The sequence below is a fragment of the Drosophila rhopaloa genome, unplaced genomic scaffold, assembly GCF_018152115.1.
Source record: "Drosophila rhopaloa isolate 14029-0021.01 unplaced genomic scaffold, ASM1815211v1 contig_185, whole genome shotgun sequence".
In the NCBI taxonomy this organism is placed as follows: Eukaryota; Metazoa; Arthropoda; class Insecta; order Diptera; family Drosophilidae; genus Drosophila; species Drosophila rhopaloa.
This window is the reverse complement of record NW_025335067.1, coordinates 373,399-393,603: the sequence shown is the minus strand read 5'-3', so window position 1 is coordinate 393,603 and position 20,205 is coordinate 373,399. Positions and strand designations below refer to the sequence as shown.

The following is a 20,205-nucleotide window of genomic DNA, read 5'->3' as shown; positions in this document are numbered from 1 at the left end:
TTGGACAAATTAACATATAATATGTATTTAACGAATAAGTTATCCTTTAGTAAGCAATAGACAATATTTGTTTAAAATAAATATTTTGCCTTCAAAATGGAGAAAGCTTAATAAAATGGTCTTGTTCAGTTTCATTTGATTTTAAATAAGCTTTTTCGAAATTACTATTAGATGGCTTATTTGATTTCCTTTAAACATAATATAATTTGGTAGTAAATATTTATAAAGTGAGCCGTTTTCGCAGTGTTGGAGTTGCAACTCCCACCACATTGTCACATCCATGCACATGTGTGTGTGTTAATGTTAATGAAGAGCGCCATAAAAAAGGGACGCAATGCATGGCTAATAAGCGGTTCTTGCGGCTCTCTTTCGCTCCCTTTTTCACTCTCTCCGTCCACCAGCAGCAGATGCAACAGAGCACAGTGCGGTGTCATTATCGCTCACCTTTGAAGCACGCCCCCACCTCTCTTGGCCCCAACTCTCTCCTGTTCTCTCTCCCCAGCGCTTTCTTTCTTTCAGCAGCTTCGTGTTGTTATGCTGGGCTTCGGGTTTTACTTCGGCGGCCGAACGCCGTGCGCAGACTGCGACGCCGACGCAGCAGAGTTCAGTTCTAATTGGATTGTTTGGCGGTGCGGTTGCTGGCTTTCCTTCCTCGCGACTTGCGCGCGTTTCGCACGCGTTTTCCCCAGTCGGTTTGACGGTGTTTGTGGAATAAATTTTTTAAATAAATTGAATTAAATTTAATTGCAAATTTTTTCGTATACTCACCTCTTGACTTGGCCATTGACTTGGCGGAGGCCTTACGTCGGTGCCCGTATTTTTGCTCGATCTAAAGTGTTAAACATTTATTTGAATCGTAAACATAAACAAAATGCCACGATTTGTTTACATTCTGCAGTGCGATTTTTGGTTATTTTATTATTATTACGGAAATATGCAAATGTCAATTGCCGAAATTATAAATAAATCGTACTGCAGAGAAGAATTTGAGGGAAATGCTCCTACGGATTATTAATTTTTCACTTGCTACAAAAATGACTCAGTTTGGATTTACACCACCCCCACTTTTGTTTTTTAATTTTATCCCACACATTGACATTTGTTTCCTCTTTTCCCTTTTTTCACGGCCCATTGCGCTTTTCTCAATTTTGTAACACATTGTGACCAGATTTCGCGGAAATGTAACCCCCGGAAAATTTTTGCATCGGTGCTGAGTGATAAATGTTTATGCGAGATGGTGGGATCTTTAACCTTAAAAGTTCTCGGGAATTCAGTGACGTTTTCACAATTCCACTGATCCAGCTTTCTGGTTCAGGTCTATTCTCGCTAGATTGATGAGACAATAAAGTGAAGATGATTGTGAGCTATCACACAAGCACATGTAATATAAATCATAATAAATAACAGAGTATTAAGGGTGCTAAATCGAGTAAACAACATAACTGGGTAATGAGGTGTTTGCTCAGTGATCGGTTGGATTGATAGTGAGTTCTTAGGGAAAATGCAGGCAAAGTAAAATTATGAGTTATCAGTTCTTGTATGACGTTATGTTACCCAAGTGTTATCTGCACGCTAGGTTACCGACCCACAAAACCTTCGGCTTTAAGAATTTTGATTCGCCATTGAGAATTACGATTTCTTTAAAGGTGAATAATCACTTGTTATATGTTGCTGACTTTAACAAAGGTTGTTATTGAAATCGGAAACTTCGGTTTCTTGAAGAAAATGGATTATAAATAGTCTGCAAATGATGTGGAATTTTTGTAGCCCTTTTAGGTGTTATTATATGGATTAAATTTCTTTTTATAATATTTAAAATTGGATATAAAATTGTACTAACATAAAAGTTTGTTAAATATGACTTTAATTATTTCCAATAGTTCTCATTTTCTTTATTCAATCTTCTTAATATATTAATATATTTCCTTTAGTTCGCCCACCATATTTCCCTTTTTAAATCGCATTGGCTTAGTCGTGATTTATGCAGTGACATTTGCGGTTCATCTCTGTGGGAACCCCGCAAGGTTGTAATAATTCACTATGCAATTTGTTGCTAAAGAATATTCTATCTGCTTTCTGTCCGGCAGCCCCAACAACTTTGAGTATAACCCCGTGCTCGTAAATATCAACTAAGCTGCTCCCGTTTATAGGGAAAAAGGGGGGGTGAGCTATTGAAGGGGGGAGGTATTGTACGGAAAAGGTTTGTGCATACTACAGTGCATATGTTAATTATCCCACCTGTCCAACGAAAGTGGGGTAAAAGTTGAGGGAGGGGGGATAAAGAGGCTACAACTACTCACTGATTCAATTAGCGGTATCCATACGCACATAACCCATATTTACGATACACACCGGAAAAAATAATACCATTTTATTTGTCAGTTTTATATTGTTTGGTTTAGCTTTAAATGGTTTGACTATAAATAAATCATTTTATACAAATGAAGAAAATAATGTTAATCAAAATATCCATATATCAATTTGTTATATGAAATTAGAGTCTTGAATAATATAATTTATAATCAAATTATTCTTTTCAAGCTTTAAGTTTAATATAAATCGTATCATTGTAATAATAAAATGGCTACAAATATAGTTTTATTAAAAATAATTATACATTTAATTATCATGCTAGCTAAAAGCTTTTTAATAGTTTTCAGTTTCAGTTAATTGTTGACCATGTTTTTGGATTTATTCTCCGTGCATATGCAAGTATAGGGGTATATAACTATACTGCACTATATAGGGCAATCTGAGCGTCCAACAGTAAAGTGCATTGTTCTGTTGTTGTTGGGGTAATCGCATTAAAAGTCGTTTAATCGAAAGCGAAAAAGAGAGCCCCCTTTCCCTTCTCCGCCCTTCCTCTCACCTTGAGCTAAGTGGGTGGAAGTGGGCGGTTGGTGGTGTTCGGTGGGTGGAACGAAGAACGAGGGGGTGTGGTGACTGGGACCACAGCTCATAATTGAGATTTGTTGCACTCCAACGTTGACTTTTATGCGAGCGCTTTTATTGTTTATTGTTTACAGCGGCAACATGTAAGTGCAATTACTGCGGAAAATTGGATTTCCTTCCCTGCGGAAAAGCTTTCTCGTTGGCTTCGAGGTTTTAGCGTTTGGGTTTCGCTTTTCGGGAGATGGCAAACAAATTGTTGGTCAAACAATGCTGATTGCTCTCTAGCTGAAACCCAGTGATAGTCTGAAGGATATGGGAAATTAGGATGGGGGAGGGGGGGTTCGAAGGCATAGGGAGCGTAGTTCCAAAACTTTTCCAATTGCGGCTGCCGCACGGCGCTTGCCTCTATAAACGAAAGTGACTTTGGGGCTTATCAATTGTAATTGTGGGTCCGGGTTACCGACACCTACTCTTGCACCCCCTCACCCTCACCCCCAGCCACCCGCAATCCCTCCCCCTCGACACCCATCGCGAAATGCTGCGGGGCCTAACAAGAAAAGTTGTCGCCGAGTTTGACTGTCTATCTGTTCGAGAGTGTGAGAGTTTGCGTTGGCATACAGTACTTGACAGAGCCGTAAGGCCCCGTATCAGATATTGCATGAGCCAGTCTCAGCTTTAAAATTTGTTCTTGAATTGATGTCATAACTTTAACTGGATTAAATATGGTTCAAATAGCTATATTCAAAAAAGAACTATAATACTACAAAATCACCCATAATTGTTAGGACATATGTATGTACAAATATGACTTTCGCTTGTTATTTTTTTTTTTTCAAAATTGTTTTTAATTTTGTCATCTTTTTATGTGATTTTGTTTTTTTGAGTATAGATTTTGTCAATATTTTTATTCTGTGATGAGACTTTTCTTTTCTAGCATTGAATATAGGAAAGATTTTGAAATCATTCAATTAAATTAACTAAAATTGTAAGCAGAGTAAATAATTTAATTTTTCGATAGATAATTTAGAGTTAACTTTTAATTAAGCATTGCTCTGTAGAGTATGAAATCCAAAAAAAGCCAAACTCAAATCATAACATGCCCAATTAATACAATGTTGCAGTTATAATGGCTAGCCAGCAATCTTAATGGTTATGGCTTGCACTGTATCCAACTTTTGGCTTTTAATTACATTTATCTGGCAAAACTTTCAGCCCCGAAACTAGTTTTATTTGTTTTCATACGCATTTCTGTTGATTATACACCATACGATATCAGTTATTATTATTATATCATGATGCCCTTTTTTCGCCATTACTTTTGTTGTTTTCGGCATTGCCCGTTTCAATTAAATAAAAATCTTTGCCAGATGGCAAAGCGCATAGTATTCGCTTTTTTCGCGTCTGTTTTTGATATCACAAAAAAGTCTTGTCACAACGACGACTGTAATCTGAAATGAACATGTTTTAATGGCATTTTAATTGTTTATTCAGCGATAACGCTGCGCATCTCCTCTCGTCTGAAAAATGAAAGCAAACTGGGAGATACAGATACGCAGATAGTAATAAGTAGAGAGAGAGCAGGAATCATTATTAACCATATTAGCACATATGGCCCGCATTGGTGCATTGTCAGCCATCTCTGGGCAAACAAATGTGTTCCTCAAGGTCTCGAAAGCATTTGGATTCAAAGACTGAGTTCCCATACAGCTGCGGGCATTCTAAATTCACTCGAACATTTAAATTTAGATTCTACCCGTGCGATCTATCTGTACTTGGAAATCTGTCAAATTGAATTTGTTTCTACATCAATTACGAAAATGACATTTATTTCTGGGGGAAATGAATTCTTTGTGAAGATTGATATCCATTTGATTTTATTTTTGTTTTCATTTAAAATAGATTCGAATCAGTTGTTTGCGGTTGTTGATTTATATACAGCTAAAATAATAAAATAAATTGTAAATGCAGGAGAACTATTAAGTATATAGGAAAAGAAAACCCTAATTGAAAGCTACATTATCTCATACGAAATATAAAAAAGTCTATAATGCGCTTCCTCAATCGAAATCTTACTGATAAAAGTCTTATAAATATAAAAAAGATAACTACCAAGCCAATTCCACCCTCAACATTACGATTTTCAGTGGAACCTTATCTGGAATTTGTTCTGAGTAGTCCATTTAATTTTAGAGTGCTCTTCATTTTACTGGACTCTGAAAGTGTAAACATATCGTGAGCTGGATCTTGAGAGAACCTACAGTTTGTGTGTCACAGGTATGTGACTCACGTATGAACTCGCATTAAATTATTCTATTTATTTGCATTACTTGGGAGCAAATCTCCGCTAGCCAGCGCAAAAAACCTGTTGCACTTTTCCGCATAAAAGTCGTGAGCAATTAGCAAACAGTTCCTCATTTTCCAGACAATACCATAATAGGCCAACTGAGACATTTTGCGAGACCATATAGCCCCATTCCTTATTGCCACTTGGACAATCGCCAACCCCTCTTTCCAATTGGTAGCATTTAGGTGGAAGAACTCACATCGGCTTATCTTATTTTGAACGCTAACGCAGTTTGGCCTCCGTCGATGATTGAGCAAATGGAATTTGGCAATTTCGGTTTTGGGTTTTGGGTTTCTCGGTTTCTGCTCCCCCGATGACATCACACACGCTGATGGCCAATCCTACCCAGGAGCTTGAGCTGTGTGTGCGTGTGTGTGAGGGGAGAGACCTTTATTAATCTTATCAGAAGATGCTTTTCTACCTTTTATTTTATTTCATTGCTTGAGGCGTTTTTATTTTCGCTCAATGTCAGCCCGACTGGCAGGCCATAATCGTGAGCTCATTTTAGTTGACTTTCTATCTGATAACATAGGTAAAAAGGCAATTACTTCACAATTTAATTAGTGGTACATACATTTCTCACAACTTAAGGAGTATTACCAAAAACAATTTGAGAAAATTATTTGATGCCTTAAATAAATAAAATTTAATTTGTCTACATTCATGCCAATGATTAATGTTTTTTAAAATACACAAAATAGTTTTTATTTTATTTATTAGTATTTTGAGAAATGACGAGTTTCCCTAAAAAGCTGATTAATATTCTAATCTAGTGCAATTTGTCTCGCTGTGTACCCATAACACAATTCCTTTGGTGTGGGCGTATTTATGACTGCGATTATTTTGCTTGTATCTCTAATTGAAAAATAAGTAAACAAGCAATTGCAGAAATTCCTAGTCCGCAGAATTCTTCGCGTAGGTAAACCCGAATTCTTTGATAGTAAACAAATCGTATCAGAACAAAGGTCAAATTAACGCTATAATCAAAATGTCAATGAGCAAATAACGCAGCCCGACGTGCCGAATGAAAGGTGATTTAACTTTAACCGCGAGTTTCTCTTATTTTCGTGGAGGTGGCAGAGCGAAGCACCAAAGACGAACCGACAAATTGTGCCGAGTCAGGCAATAAGAAAAGATATTTAAACAGAAACACACGAAAGCCAAGTTCATTAAGACAGAAGGCAGCAGTGATAGGAATAAAACGAAGCAGATAAACTGTCGAAAACCCATAGTTCAAAGTGCGGCTAAAAGTGGCGTAAAATGGTGAAAATGCTCGATCTGGACCGTCACGCATTGTGCCCACTGTGGGCGGCACTGGCCTCCTCCGACGTCCCCTGGACCGGCATGGACTACGCCTGCCTCAACGTTCTCAGCACCTACTGCAAGGTGTTCGACAAGGAAGAAATATACGATCTCATAGTGAGGTAAGCGGTCGTCGGTTCGGAAAGCTGCCGCTGGATGGCGCCACGCGAAATTCCGCCCAAGTGAAACAAAGTTGCGCAGAGTGGAATGTATTTTGAATTTGTTTGGTAAAGCTACGCATAAGTGGGGGACTTATTGCTTACAATAGCATATGCTGGGTAGGACAAAAACTAACATTCGACTTTTAATTTAATTCTGTTCTCCCCACAAAATGTACAATGTTTCATTTTTACTACAGGCATGTTAATTATATATGTAATTTATAAAGCCTTTATAGACAATATTTTTTCATAGAGAAAACATAAAAATGCTGAAATAATTGACAAACAAAAATCTTATATATATGACTTCTTACATATATTTGGATATTATTTTACTTCATTTTTTTTTTGTTTCAATTCTTGTAAAGCTTAGACTTAACGGATGTATTAATTAATGGTTGTTTTCACAAACGATGTTTTATTTAATTTTACTTTATATACAGTCGGCACTCAGTGGGCTCAGTATTTCGTTTAGCAATGGCATCTGAAATAAGATTGTAACCATATACGACATAAATACGAAATTTAGGATTTGAATAATTAAAATATTAATAGCAAAATTAACAATGGTATCTTGTTGTATGAACGTTAAAGTATTTGGCTTTCTCATTTGTTAATGATGCAACAATTTCAAATAATTCTAAATCGTTACTCTTTTTAACGTAACCATTTCCAATTAATTTTGCAGGAAAACCTGCCAGTCCTGCAAATGTCCTCGCGAGGCACATGCCATCTACCAGCAACAGACGACCAACGTGCACGAGCGACTGGGCTTCAAGCTGGTTTCTCCGGCGGATTCCGGAGTGGAGGCGCGGGACCTGGGCTTCACGTGGGTTCCGCCCGGGGCGCGGGCCTCGTCGCGGATCAACCGCTACTTCGAGCAGCTGCCGGAGGAGGCAGTGCCCCGGCTGGGCAGCGAGGGAGCCTGCAGCCGGGAGCGCCAGATCTCGTACCAGCTGCCCAAACAGGACCTGTCGCTGGAGCACTGCAAGCACCTGGAGGTGCAGCACGAGGCCTCCTTCGAGGACTTTGTGACGGCGCGGAACGAAATCGCACTGGATATAGGTGAGTTGTCTTCAAAGTTATTGACAAATTAAATATTTAAATGGTCGACCTTATTTGGCTTCTTATATTAACGCATTAATCATTTTTAAAAGTTTTTTTTTATGTTAAACTTTTATTTACAAACATCTATTTGGAATTTTATTTTCGGAATAAAATTTGACTTACTAAAATTTTTTAATTAATATTAATAAGTAAAATAAGCCATTTAATTTGAAAACGGTTTATAACGGTCTTAACTATATTTTGGGTGAAGAAAACTGAATATGAAAGTTTGGAGATCTTTCGCCATACAGTTTATCACTCATACGTACTGTTGCCTTTGATTAAACACGTTTTTATGCTCTTGCAGGGTGTTTTAGTTTCATATTAACGTTTTACCCATTTATTACAAATCCAAACCTACAGTGAGAGTACAATACATACACACTTAAACAATTATAAAGTCATCTAAATAACATGAATTCTGTGACATGTATAGTATAGTGTTGATTTGCAATCCAGTAATTACTGGGTTCTCCCCTACATAAAGTTTGAGGCTAGCATTTGTTTTAATTCCCGCACGGTAACCCGCCCAGGATGACTTAACTGATTGCGTCCTGCTTTATCTTCCGTCTGAATAGCCTACATCAAGGATGCCCCCTACGATGAGCATTGTGCGCACTGTGATAACGAGATAGCCGCCGGCGAGCTGGTGGTGGCGGCGCCCAAGTTCGTGGAGAGCGTGATGTGGCACCCCAAGTGCTTCACCTGCAGCACCTGCAACTCGCTGTTGGTGGACCTGACCTACTGCGTCCACGACGACAAGGTCTACTGCGAGCGCCACTATGCGGAATTGCTGAAGCCCCGCTGCGCTGGCTGTGATGAGGTGAGTCCCCAAGTTCTAAGTTCCCATCTGCCCAACGTCCCCAATATTTTCTACACCCCCATTGCCGATCCCTAATTGAAAATTATTGTGTGGCATACTTTGGGGCGCTTTTCGCAGATGGTATCTGTGTGTCATTCACTTCCCAACTGAGAGTGTCCGTGTGAGTGAGTGCCCACAGTCACGGTCCCTGCTTTTTATCGCCCACCACACGCAGTTCGCGTTTATTGCCTAGGTGCGGCTATCGCCCTTTTCCCCAAAAGGTTATGGCATTTTCATTGAACTTCACTTTAGAAGTGGAACCATGCGGGAGGAGCGGGTGGAACGGAAGTCCTTCAGCTCCGCAAATGCAGCGACTCAGCGATGGCGATGGCAACAAAGAGGCGACAGCAGTTCATCGGCAGCATTGGCTGTTGACGCGTTGTCATCCCTCGAGCGGAAGTTCACTGCGAGTGAGCCGGAAATTAGTGGCAATCGCGGTTAAGGTCAGAGATTGCAAAAATCACTGAAGGTATCCGCTTTCGTTTGATCACTACCAATCGATACAGTTTTCAAATTTGCGGACATAATTGCTTAAGAAGAATAAACAACAGAAAAAAGTTATAGACGCAAGAACTGAATTGAAACTTTTCAAAAAGTACTTTTCATTTGTTACTTTAAAATTTTGTGTGATTAAATTGATTTTGAGATGATGATATACATTTTTACCAGTTAAACTTGCTTTTCTATTTCAAGAGCTTAATACAAACGAATTTCTTAAAATATTTCCCAAATGTATACCGTATTTTCAATTACGTTTACATTCATTCACTGCTTTGATAATTTTCCCAACCCATCACAAAGAAAAACTTTCGCTTTCGCTGCGGAAAAATACATAAATAAATATGCACCCAGACGACCCATATATTCATTTAAATTTATGTATTTTTGGCACAATTTCTAATGACAATCAGATGACGAAAATAAACAAAGGAATTTAAAAATAGTTAGGCTGTAATGTGGGGCAAGAACATAATTATGTGCAAATTGACAATAATTACTGATTGTGTCTATTGTTGGCGGTGCATAATGTAAAGAAAACATAGAAGAGAATCGCAGAGAAGTCGGCTGAAAAGAGCAGGCCGAAAGCTGCTGGCAATGTTAGTGTCAGTGCCAAGTCGAATTTTATGGCAAACATTTGTGTGCAATCCGCTCGGAGGCGGCGAAATGGGGCGTGGCGACCCTGGCCCCAGGCGCTGGCCATGCCAAAGAAAAACAGATTTGCAAACAGCAAGTACAGTACGATCCATACACTTATGGTTTCAATTATAGAAGATATATTTTCGCAATGTTTTCGGAACGTAATAAGTTTTCATACATATGATATGATGTTGGTTATTTTAAAAAAAAGTTTTGGTCTTAGATTAGGATTAAACTTACAAAACAAAAATTATTTTATAATTAGGTGATGTTGATAATGATAATCATGTTAACTATTATAGTGATAATGTAATGATAATGTTGATTATTATAAAACTTTTGACTTAGAGAGATTTCTTGTATACTTGTGACACCAAAAGTGCGTATGATCAATTTAAGTGGAATTCCAAAAACGATTTAACTTAAAAAAAAAAGTTTTTTTACTCAACAGTAGAAAAAGACATTTTAAAGATTCAAAGATTCAACTTACAAAAAATAAGTTACACAACAGTAAAAAAATACATTTTAAAGAGCTATTGAAAAACATAAAAGTTTTAAAATTACAAATTTAATTTTGAAAACACACCAAAATATGCATATAAGTATGCTATGATATGTTCTAGTCCTGATTCTCAGGATGAAAACATAAAAAAAACTGTAATTTTAAATGGTGAAATCCAGAGTAAATCTATTTCAAGAAAATAGTGTGATCATTTTCTGTGTAACATTTAGTAAACAAATCTTAAATTATTTACTATGTAAATTATTTTATTGGAAAGCATGTTTGTGATTTGTTTGCCGTATCTGATTTATGGCCATGTCGCTGAGTGTTCTCCCGCAAGAAAACTGCGAGCAAAGCAGAAAGTGGCGAAAAGTGTATTGTGGAAAACAGCAATCGAAGCGTGGACCAAAATAGATCCCCCGAAAGAAGGGGGCGCGGCAGGTGGGGTGTCGGCTAAACTGATTAGAAAATCCGCCTTGGCCAATTCCGATTGCTTTGGCATTTGACACGGAGGCAGTGCAGCAGCGGCTGAGGCAGAGGCATTTGTGTTGCCAAATTGCCAGCGACAAAAGTCGGCGATGTCTTGTCAGTTGGCTGCTCTCTTCGCTGGCCGTCAATTAGCGCCGTTTGCCATTTGAACGGATTCGGTTCTTGGCGGTTCTCTCGCCGCTGATTCACTTGTTCTCTAGAAATCGACGGACCCTTGGGCACTTGCCGCCGCCGGGGCATTAATCAGTTGCAAGACGATCGATTAGCGGAAAACAAGAGCCCGTCCGTCCAACTGCAGCCGTCTGCCAATTGCCCACATCCGATTCTCGTCACTTCGCGCTCTCATAAAAGTCTCAAAACGTAGATATATACATTTATATATCGATGATTGGTCCAATGATTGGCTGGCAAAAGTGAAATAAATATTTTTCGAATTACCTAATCGAGTGGCCATTAACGTGAGTGGTGTGAGTTTTCGAGTGCGTGGTGAATATATTTTATATAATACGCGTTGGCCGAATCGTTTCTCGCCGAGGCATACTCATTGCATCGCCGACCGTTGGAGGACTCGGATTCGGAATCGATTTTGGGCATTACGCAATGGCAGCTGAGGAGACGGCGCTAACCGGCGTCGGCGAGTTGCTTTTCTCGCTGCTAATTGGCTATCTGGGCGCCCTGGAGTTCGCCTTTGTGGCCCGCCATCTCTATCACTGGACTTTCCGGCATCCCAGCATTTCTGCTGCAGATGCAGCCGCCGACTCTGATGAACTGCCGCGAATGCGCGAGAGATTGGACAAGGAGATCAAGGAGGCGGCGGAAAGGGAAGCCCTCGCGGGCACCAATGTCATGCAGGATGGTGTCCTTTACAGCAACGGCATACGCTTGGATCCTGCTGGAGAAAAACGAGAAGCTCTGGCCGCGGAACTGGCCCGACAACAGCAGATCGAAGCGGAGACGCGTCGTCAGCTGGCAGAAGCCGAAGCCAAACTGGCTGAGGAACGACAAAGGATCCAGAAGGAGAGCGAAGAGTCGGAGGAGCAGCAGAGAAAGCTCTTAGAAGCCGAAAGACAACGCGAAAGAGAGCAGGCGGAGAAGGAGCTGCAAGAGCAAAGAGACGCAGAACGCAGGCAGCTAGAGGCAAAAGAAAACGAGCGTAAACAGCGCGAAATCGATGAGAAAGAACGCCTGGAGAATGAAAGAAAGCTGATAGAAGCGGAACGCGAAAGAGAACGGAAAGAACGCGAAAGAGAGGAGAAGGAACGCGAAGCCGAAGAGAAAGAACGCCAAGAGAACGAAAGAAAACTGATAGAGGCGGAACGCGAGAGAGAAGAGAAAGAGCGAATGCTGCAAGCAGCAGAAGAGCAACTCGAGCGGGAAGAAAACGAAAGAAGGATCTTCGAGGCAGAGCGCCAAAGGGAGCAAGCCGAGCAAGAAAGACTCTTACTCGAAGCCGAAGCCGATGACGCCGAGCGCCTTCTATTCGAAGCCGAGATCCAGCGAGAGCGTGACGAAGCCGATGAAGAAGAGCAGGCCCAGCGGGATGCAGAGATTGTTGCGCGTATTCTGGCAGCGGAAAGAGAGCTTAGCATGAGCGCCACCGAGAGCGAACTCGAAGAGGAGGCCGCCATTGCCGAGCAGTCCCGTCGCCTCATCTCCAGCAAAACCGACCTGGAGCAGAAGCAGCGGATGATCGAGGAGAACGCCAGACGGTTCCTGGAGGCCGAGGAGGAGATGGTAATGCTGCAGCAGCGCAAGTTACAAGCCACCCACAGCAAAGAAGAGGCAGATGAGTACGCCGGCATGGAACCCGTGGAGGAGGAACCTTGTATTAAGAAGGTGGCGCCACCCAGGTTCCAAGAGCCAGCCGATGAGCCCCTGGTGGTGCAGAAAGTGAAGACGCAATTTGGACAGGGAAGTGGCTCCGAAGATGCTTACTTGGTCAAGTCCAAGACCCTCACCTTCCCAGGCGTTTCCGATGAAGGATCGTCCGTGGAACCCTTTTCCAGCTTGCAGTCTTCGTTCAGTACCCAACCCTCTGATGAAATCAACCGCACCGAAGGCGAACGCCCAGAACCTGAGGGGGAAGATCAAATACAGGATGTCCAGTACACCGAGGACTACCTTCGTTCCCTGGATGGAATCAAGAATCGTCCATTGGTCCGGGAAGATGGCTCAGGCAGGAGAAGGGCCTTCAAGAAGCGCCGCTCCAGTGGCAGCTCCAACTCCTCGCGTGACTCACGCGCCTCCCGCGACGAGGAGCTGAAGATGTTTACCTCGCTGGAGGAGGAGGAGCTGCGTCATGGCGACCGGAGCGACTACAACCCCATTAAGTATACGAGTGAACCCACTCTGAGGGTGAAATCCCATCGCCGCCACAAAAGAAGTCCAGCAAAGGATGTGAAACAGCCAGCAGAGACGAGTGGATCCCTGGAGATGCTCGGCGAGGAGAGCACAAACCCCTGGGGAGAGGTGGTACCGGAACACTACAAGGACACCGAGTTCTGGAAGCGGGAGAAAGCCCTCTCCATAGACGAAGAGAGCATCGAGCTGGAGAGACCCTCTAAAGGAGAAGATGTGGAGGACGAAGCCACAAATGAGCCGAAATCCTCCTCTTTTGAGGAGGCCACTGAGGCACAAAACGAACAGGCAGTGGCTGCCCTAAAGCAGCAACTTTCCAAGGAGCAGGTGGTGAGTGGATGAAAATATCAGTCAAGGATCTTGATGAATAATAAATTATGTGTGTTAGGACAAGGAAACAAAGAAGGATAACATGCAAGGAGCGGAGACCAGCGACAGCAACAAAGCCAATGTAAGTGCGTAGGACAGCCACCTAGCTACACACCTTACACCCACTAAACCCGATCCAAACTTGATCCACAAAAGCCTTTACCCCACTGCTGCTTAACTAACTGTGCCTAACAGCTTTACCTCTTTGCTTTTCATATTGCTATCGCTTCCGCTTTCCGCTTGCTTTCCCGCTTTCCCCCCCTCCAAAGTTGCACACCTCTTCTGCAACAGAGGAGCAATCAAGGGGTGGCTCTCCTGGGCTGCGTCGAAGTCCGCGCATGGATGAGATGGAGCACTACGCGGAGCGCTGGTCCGCCAGTCAGGAACAGCAGCCAGTGCAACAGCAGCCACAGCGAGCAGCACCATCCATCAATGTCCAGCAACCGGATACGGCACCTTGGCGGGATCAGTATGGTCTGCTAATGGAAGGACTCAGCGACTTCTACGACTTTACGGCCTCCGTTAACCCTTCAAGATCCCGTTCAGCATCGCGAAACCCCTCACCAGCTCCCAAGAACGTGGCTAATCTCATGGACGTGGACACCGAACGATCGCTAGAAGTATTCGACGATACCGAGGAGGGTGTAGTAGCAGGCGAACTCAATTGCGAGTCTGTGCTTCAACTCCTGGAATCGAACTTGAATGGAAACGAATCCTCCAATGAACAGCTTCAAATACAAACTGTGGCCGATGATGCAAGGAATGGCAATTCCATGGTTCCAATGGTATACGAACCCCAAGAAGGAGCTTCTCTTGGTGCTGCTTTAGAAGAAAGGGGGAGAGAGCCTTCCGTTGGCAGGATACCATCCCGATCGCGTTCCCGTTCTCCGCTTCCCACCTCGGAGAATATGGAGAAAAGCATCCACAAGCGAAGAGAGCGACTAATCAAACAGAACGATGAACTCGCTGAACGACTATCACACTCTAGTTCGGAGAGTTCCATGGAAATCGAAACTAATGGCAATGGAAGATTAAGTCCTCAATCGGAGGTGACTCTGCCGCAGCCCGTGATCGAGATTAATGAAATGGTTGATGAGCCCATGGAGGATGCCGAAACTACGCCCGAACAGATGCGACTCTTTGTGGAGAACTTAAGAGCTGAGAGAATCGCCAGCTCCAGGTCAAGATCACGTTCCCGCTCCCGTTCCCCGCTGCCCACGGCAGATAACATAGAAAAGAGCTTGGAAAGTCGTCGTCTGAAACGTATTCAACATAATGATGAAATCTTTGAGAAACTACACGAACAAATGCCATCGCCAGAAATTATAATAGAATCCGCTTCGCCGCCCAGGACTCCACTTCCCCAACCCACCGTATCTATTGAAATCGTGGCACCACCAGATGAAACTGTAATCCAAACCGAAGCAGAACCTGAGGATACCCCAGAGAGCATGGCCAGGCTCTTTGAGCAGCTGCGTCTGAACCGTGTGCGTTCCCATTCTCGATCCCGTTCGCGATCTCCACTCCCCACAGCCGCTAATTTGGAGCAGAGTGTGCAGAAGCGACGCGAGAAGCTGATAGCTCAGAACGATCAGTTCTTCGAGGTGCTCCAGGAAAGAGCAAGGACCCCGGATCCCGAAACCCGCTTGACAGTGGAGTACGTGTACGAGTTTGTTCAGGAGAAAGATGAACATGTAGTAGAAGGTCGCGACATGCGATCCTTGTCGCCATCTCGTTCGAGATCCCAGTCACCACAACCAGTGCCAGATGATTTCCATCTGATGCTTAATTTGGAGGGCAGTGAGTTGCGCACTCTGCGCAAAAACAGCGAGGAGTTGGAAAGTGTCCTGGCCGCGAGTGTTAGGCAACGTGAGTTGGACCTAGAGGCGTTGGAGAAACTCCACAATGCCAATAAGGAAATAGAGTTGCGAGTGCTCAGCCCCACCAATTCAGAACTTGAGAGAGTGGTTGAGATGACACGGGAGAACCCGGATCTAGATCGCACGATCTCCGAGGTGGCCAGGGATCTGCAGGATGAACTCGTGGCCAGCGGCTTCAAACGCTCCACCTATGTGGGTGAATCGATGGATCTGGGAAGTGATCAATTTAAGGAGTTACGTCGCGAGGCAGCTCAGTTTCAAAGGTCCCGTAGCCCATCTCCAGGAATGAGCATGGATCTCGCCATAGAGCAGGCGGCAGCCCAAAGGGAACTCCAAGCAGCCATTCTAGATTCTCTAACCGATAATCGCTTAGGCGCCAAACCCAAGACTTACTCTGAAGAAAGAGCTGGCGAATGTCAGGACATATCTCCTGCCCAACTGGATGATTTGCGTCACCGAACAGCCGAGTTCCAGCGATCACGTAGCCAGAGTCGTTCACCATTGAGAGAAGAGGAGTTAACCGAGTTGAGGGATATTGAAGCGGAGTCTGCGAAGAGGGAGCTGCAGGATCAGTTACTAGATAGATTGGCCGCCTCGAGCATTAATTTTGAGAACTTTTCGCGGCACCTGAATGCCGATTTCTTGGACAGTGAACGCCGCGCATCGGATTCGGCTTTGATGGGTGACATGGAGCCGGATGAATACCATCACTTCCGTCGCTACTCACTCGCCCAGGAACAGCCCGTGGAGGAGTACCCCAGCGATGACTACGTTTACATCTCACAAATCGAAGTGCGAACTCTCACAGGTACAAGGACCTGGTTAAAAGAGGATTTTTATCCCGCCGAAAAAGAGGATTATTCGGAATCAAAGAGTCCGGTTGTTGATGAAGATTCCTGGGCGAGAGCTGTTTTGGCCGCAGAGGCGGAGGCAGCTGAGTTCGATGCCACCAATGCCATTTACAGCTATGATATTGTAGGGGACCACGAGTATCTCGATCAGGAAAGGAGCAGCTCCAACGACAGCGAGGACACACGACAGACAGTGGTGGAGATCGACGATGAAGACGAGTACGAGTTTGAATTGGACGAGGGAATCTCGGACAATAACGAACGGACGCAACCAACCGATGAATCCCATCATGACACCTCAGAATGTGAGGAGGCGGAGAGGAATGCAGATCGCTACGAGAATCGGGGAGCTCAGGATTGGGAGGAGGTGGAGGACGTGGAGGATTTCCTTGACTACGGTTTCGATGATGGCGCTGTGGGTGGAGCTACACCTTACTCCGATCCGGACTCCTTCATCGAGCAGATCTACAACGAGGCCATTAAGAACAGAAAGCAGTCGGGCATTCTTAGGGAATACGAGACCATGGTTCAGGAGCAACTGCCCTCGGATCATAGCGAATCGGATAAGGAAAAGTCCGGCTCGGAGAGTGAGAAATATGCCCTGTGGGCCAAGACCAGGGAACTGGAGCGATCTCATTCCAGTACCCGTCATTCGGATGTCGACATAGCCTTGGGCTTGATGCCAGAAAACGAACGCCGTGAATCTGAGATGCGTTATTTGGGCGATGCACAGGTTGCGGCCCGGCAATCCACCAGGCTACGTACCCGCTATGGCTTCAATCCTAATCTGGAAGTGGGTGACCTAGAGGACGACATAGAGGTGGACCTAAATTACAAGCCCAAGAGGGAGTACAACTGGCGTAAGAACTTTCGACTAGATGACAACGAAGAAGGGGAAAGTAATGCTCAAGAATTAGCAGATGAGAATGAAGATCAAGAAGCCAGGGATCAGTTTGAGGAGGAATTCGGGTGGCAGGATCGAGAACAGGAAGAAGAGCAGAATCGAGAACAGAAAGATGAGCAGGATGAGAATCTGGACCAGTTATCTTATATGAATGAAGCAAACGGTGAAGTTGAAAATGGAGAGCTATTGGAGAACCGCCGAATCAGTTTAGGTGGGGAAAGTATCACCCTATTCAGTCGCAGTCCTGTTCGCGAAACTCTATCAGATGTGCCCGAAGAACTTCCGCAGGAAGAAGATCTACCAGAAGAACAGCCAAAAGAAGTGGCTCCCTTGGAAGAATTACCCGTTGAGAAGCCCAAGAAGAAGAAGAGCAAGAAGAAGGCTCGTAAAGGATCCAAAACCGAAGAGGAACTAAGGGATGATAATGATTCGGACACACAAATGGGCTACACTCGACGAAATGAAGATCAGGAGGTAGCAGAACCACCCAAGAGAAAGACACGCTCCAGACGAAGCTCCAAAAGCAGCTTGACTAACGAAGAAGCCAATGGAGGAGCAGGACTCTTCTCACCTCGAAGCAGTCTAGCCTTTGTGGGTGAATCCCTGGAGGGTATAGCTGAATTTGAACCACAGGAGAGAGACGAAGATCAGTCCACCAAGAAAAAGATCAAGAAACGCAAGAAGACAAAGGAAGGCAACAAGGATACTAAAGAAGAAACCATACCACAGGCTACAGAAGATTCTCACTTGGATCAGGCTTTGGCTGCTGCTCTGGCAGAGATTGCTCCCGTTTCGGTGTCCACTAATTTGAGTCCAGAATCCACGCAGCAGAACCTGCTCTCCACCATCAGTACTGGACAAAGTGTTTGCATAACCCCAGCATCTTCGATCGAAGAGATTGGAGAGACTCCTCCATCATTGTCAACTACAGTGGCTGCAGTTGTGCCAGCGCGATCCGTTGTGGACACCTTCGACATTCTGAAAGATGCCAACTTCTATCCGCTCTTCTAGCTCGCTTGGTTTGAATACTAATCCTGGACCCAACCACTCTATCACTCATTTGATTTACTCTCTATCTGTTTCTTATAGACATGTTCATAAGCCAAGTCAAGCCAAGCACAGCCCAGCACAATCCAGTCCAAGCCACATCCAAAACCGAGCACGCTGTACATGAAACCAGTCCTAGTTAAAGTTCCAGTGTCCAGAATCCAGCATCCAGCATCCGCTCCTCTGACTGAGGGTAAACACCCGACCATGGGGTCCCAGAACCCGCACTGTATAAACTATGTATTATACTAACGACCCAGAAAACTTTGAACCCAAGAAATACCGAACGATTGAAGGATTGTTTACCATATAGCTGTTAGTTTACTTAACGATTTTGTCTTTATAAAAATGCCGAGAATAAAAGCCAACTGAATAAATGAAGAAACAAATACGTTGTACTCTGGTTGCTATAAATAGGGGTGTGTATTACCCCACCGAATTTCGAATCTGTTTGGCTTGTGCCAATTCTGCACCGGCCACCGAAATACTCGGGCATTGAGATCATTAATGCGGCAGCACCGGTGTCATCCATCCAAGTGCAACCGCAGAAGAAGACAGACCATAAATCGTGCCACAATTGCCCGTTTTATTGTAAATACACTATATATCTGTGGCCCAATTTGCATTCTCGGATGATGTCATCGTTTGACATACGAGTATTGCCAATGAGCCCGCTGATGGGCCAACACACAAATCCCACTGCTCGCCATATAGATTTACTCGATTTTTAATGCTCTTGTCATTGCGACTATAAACGCCACAAAAACAAACTGTCATGCCCACGAATTATGTATAGTTTGTTTTGCTTGTACACTTGGATTTTATTGGTCTTAAGTCTGAATAATGGGCCTAAGGTCAGGGCTAATTGGCAATATGTTAGACTAGAATTTGTAAAAAGTAAAATATGTAGACATCCGCTGTTTATATTTATAATGAAAAAAAAAAATAAATTCAAAGTAGAGATGACTAGAGTGAAGTTTCAATTTGAAGTTTCAATTGAAGCTCAAAATTAAATTAACTATTTTGAAGTTTTAATTTGTGTTATTAAATAGTATTAATATTGAGGGTATTGTTTTTTATGTTTAAGACAGACTTAAAGCAATTATAAAGATCGTGTCAAATACCATTCATGAAAAACTATTAATTTTTCTTTCAAACTATTTATTTAATAATTAAAGAAGGTAAAGAAAAAGAAATTATTACATCATTTTACTATTTTGTTTTTTGTTCTTATTTTATATTTTACCTTTGGTTAAAGAATTGTGTAAAATAAAACTAAGAGTCTTTCCCTAAATTACTTTCTAATTAATTTTGGTTCTTCCCCAAAGTATGCAGTGTTCTAATCCCGAAAGTATGCTTATTTATCGAAAAGATTTCCAGTTCTGGTCGCTCATTCATTCAGGTTTTTCCGCTAATGTCAGTTTTGAAGAATATATTATATTTCGCACTGCTTTTGCTTATTATTTTTTGGCGATATGCCCCTGTCAAGTTTTATATGTCATATCCTTAGTCAAATTAAGCTAAAGTCAGCCACTGAAAATCGACAAAGGTTCGCATAGATAACAAATTATCTCAGCGACTGTCAGCCCGCAAAAGGGGAAATTGGAAATGAAAAATTCCCAAAATATTTGTGACAGGCCAACAGGAAAGTGTGTCACTCGAGTGATTTGTTTACGCAGCTCACTTGGCTTTGTTCTTCACATTTGCACTGGGGAAAACGGGCCATTTGGAATTTATTTCTGTAAAACTCATTACGTAATGCATCTGTGCGGCAAATAAATGTATCTCTCCGAACTTGCGTTAGAGCCACATCCAAGCAAACACGGCCAAAACGCTGCCAAAAAGTCTTATTCAATAGTTTTGTCTTTGACATGAATTCATTTTTCTTTCGGGGCACACTTAAAAGCCTTTGGTTATATTTTCTTTCATATTTTTTCCCCCAAAGTACAAGCGTATATAGTATTTGTATTGCTGGCAGAAAATTGCCTTAAATAATTTTT

At 42.9% G+C, this 20,205-nt stretch overlaps 1 protein-coding gene across 6 annotated transcripts in view; it reads left to right on the top strand.

Moving 5' to 3' along the window:
- The first annotated feature begins 621 nt into the window (after nt 1-621).
- Nucleotides 622-20,205, top strand: part of LOC108048806 (four and a half LIM domains protein 2) — a 43,721-nt gene continuing 24,137 nt past the window's right edge. The window contains exons 1-4 of one of the 6 annotated variants that reach the window (XM_044459261.1): nt 622-688; nt 6,310-6,660; nt 7,388-7,764; nt 8,385-8,629. In XM_044459261.1, the coding sequence (XP_044315196.1) occupies nt 6,497-6,660; nt 7,388-7,764; nt 8,385-8,629 (786 nt within the window). In that variant the 5' untranslated portion in view covers nt 622-688; nt 6,310-6,496. Of the gene's footprint in view, nt 703-6,309; nt 6,661-7,387; nt 7,765-8,384; nt 8,630-10,896; nt 13,485-13,542; nt 13,606-13,792; nt 18,604-20,205 lie in introns of those variants that run through there. The other 5 variants (XM_044459260.1, XM_017129698.2, XM_017129697.2 and 2 more) reach the window with 5 other exon arrangements.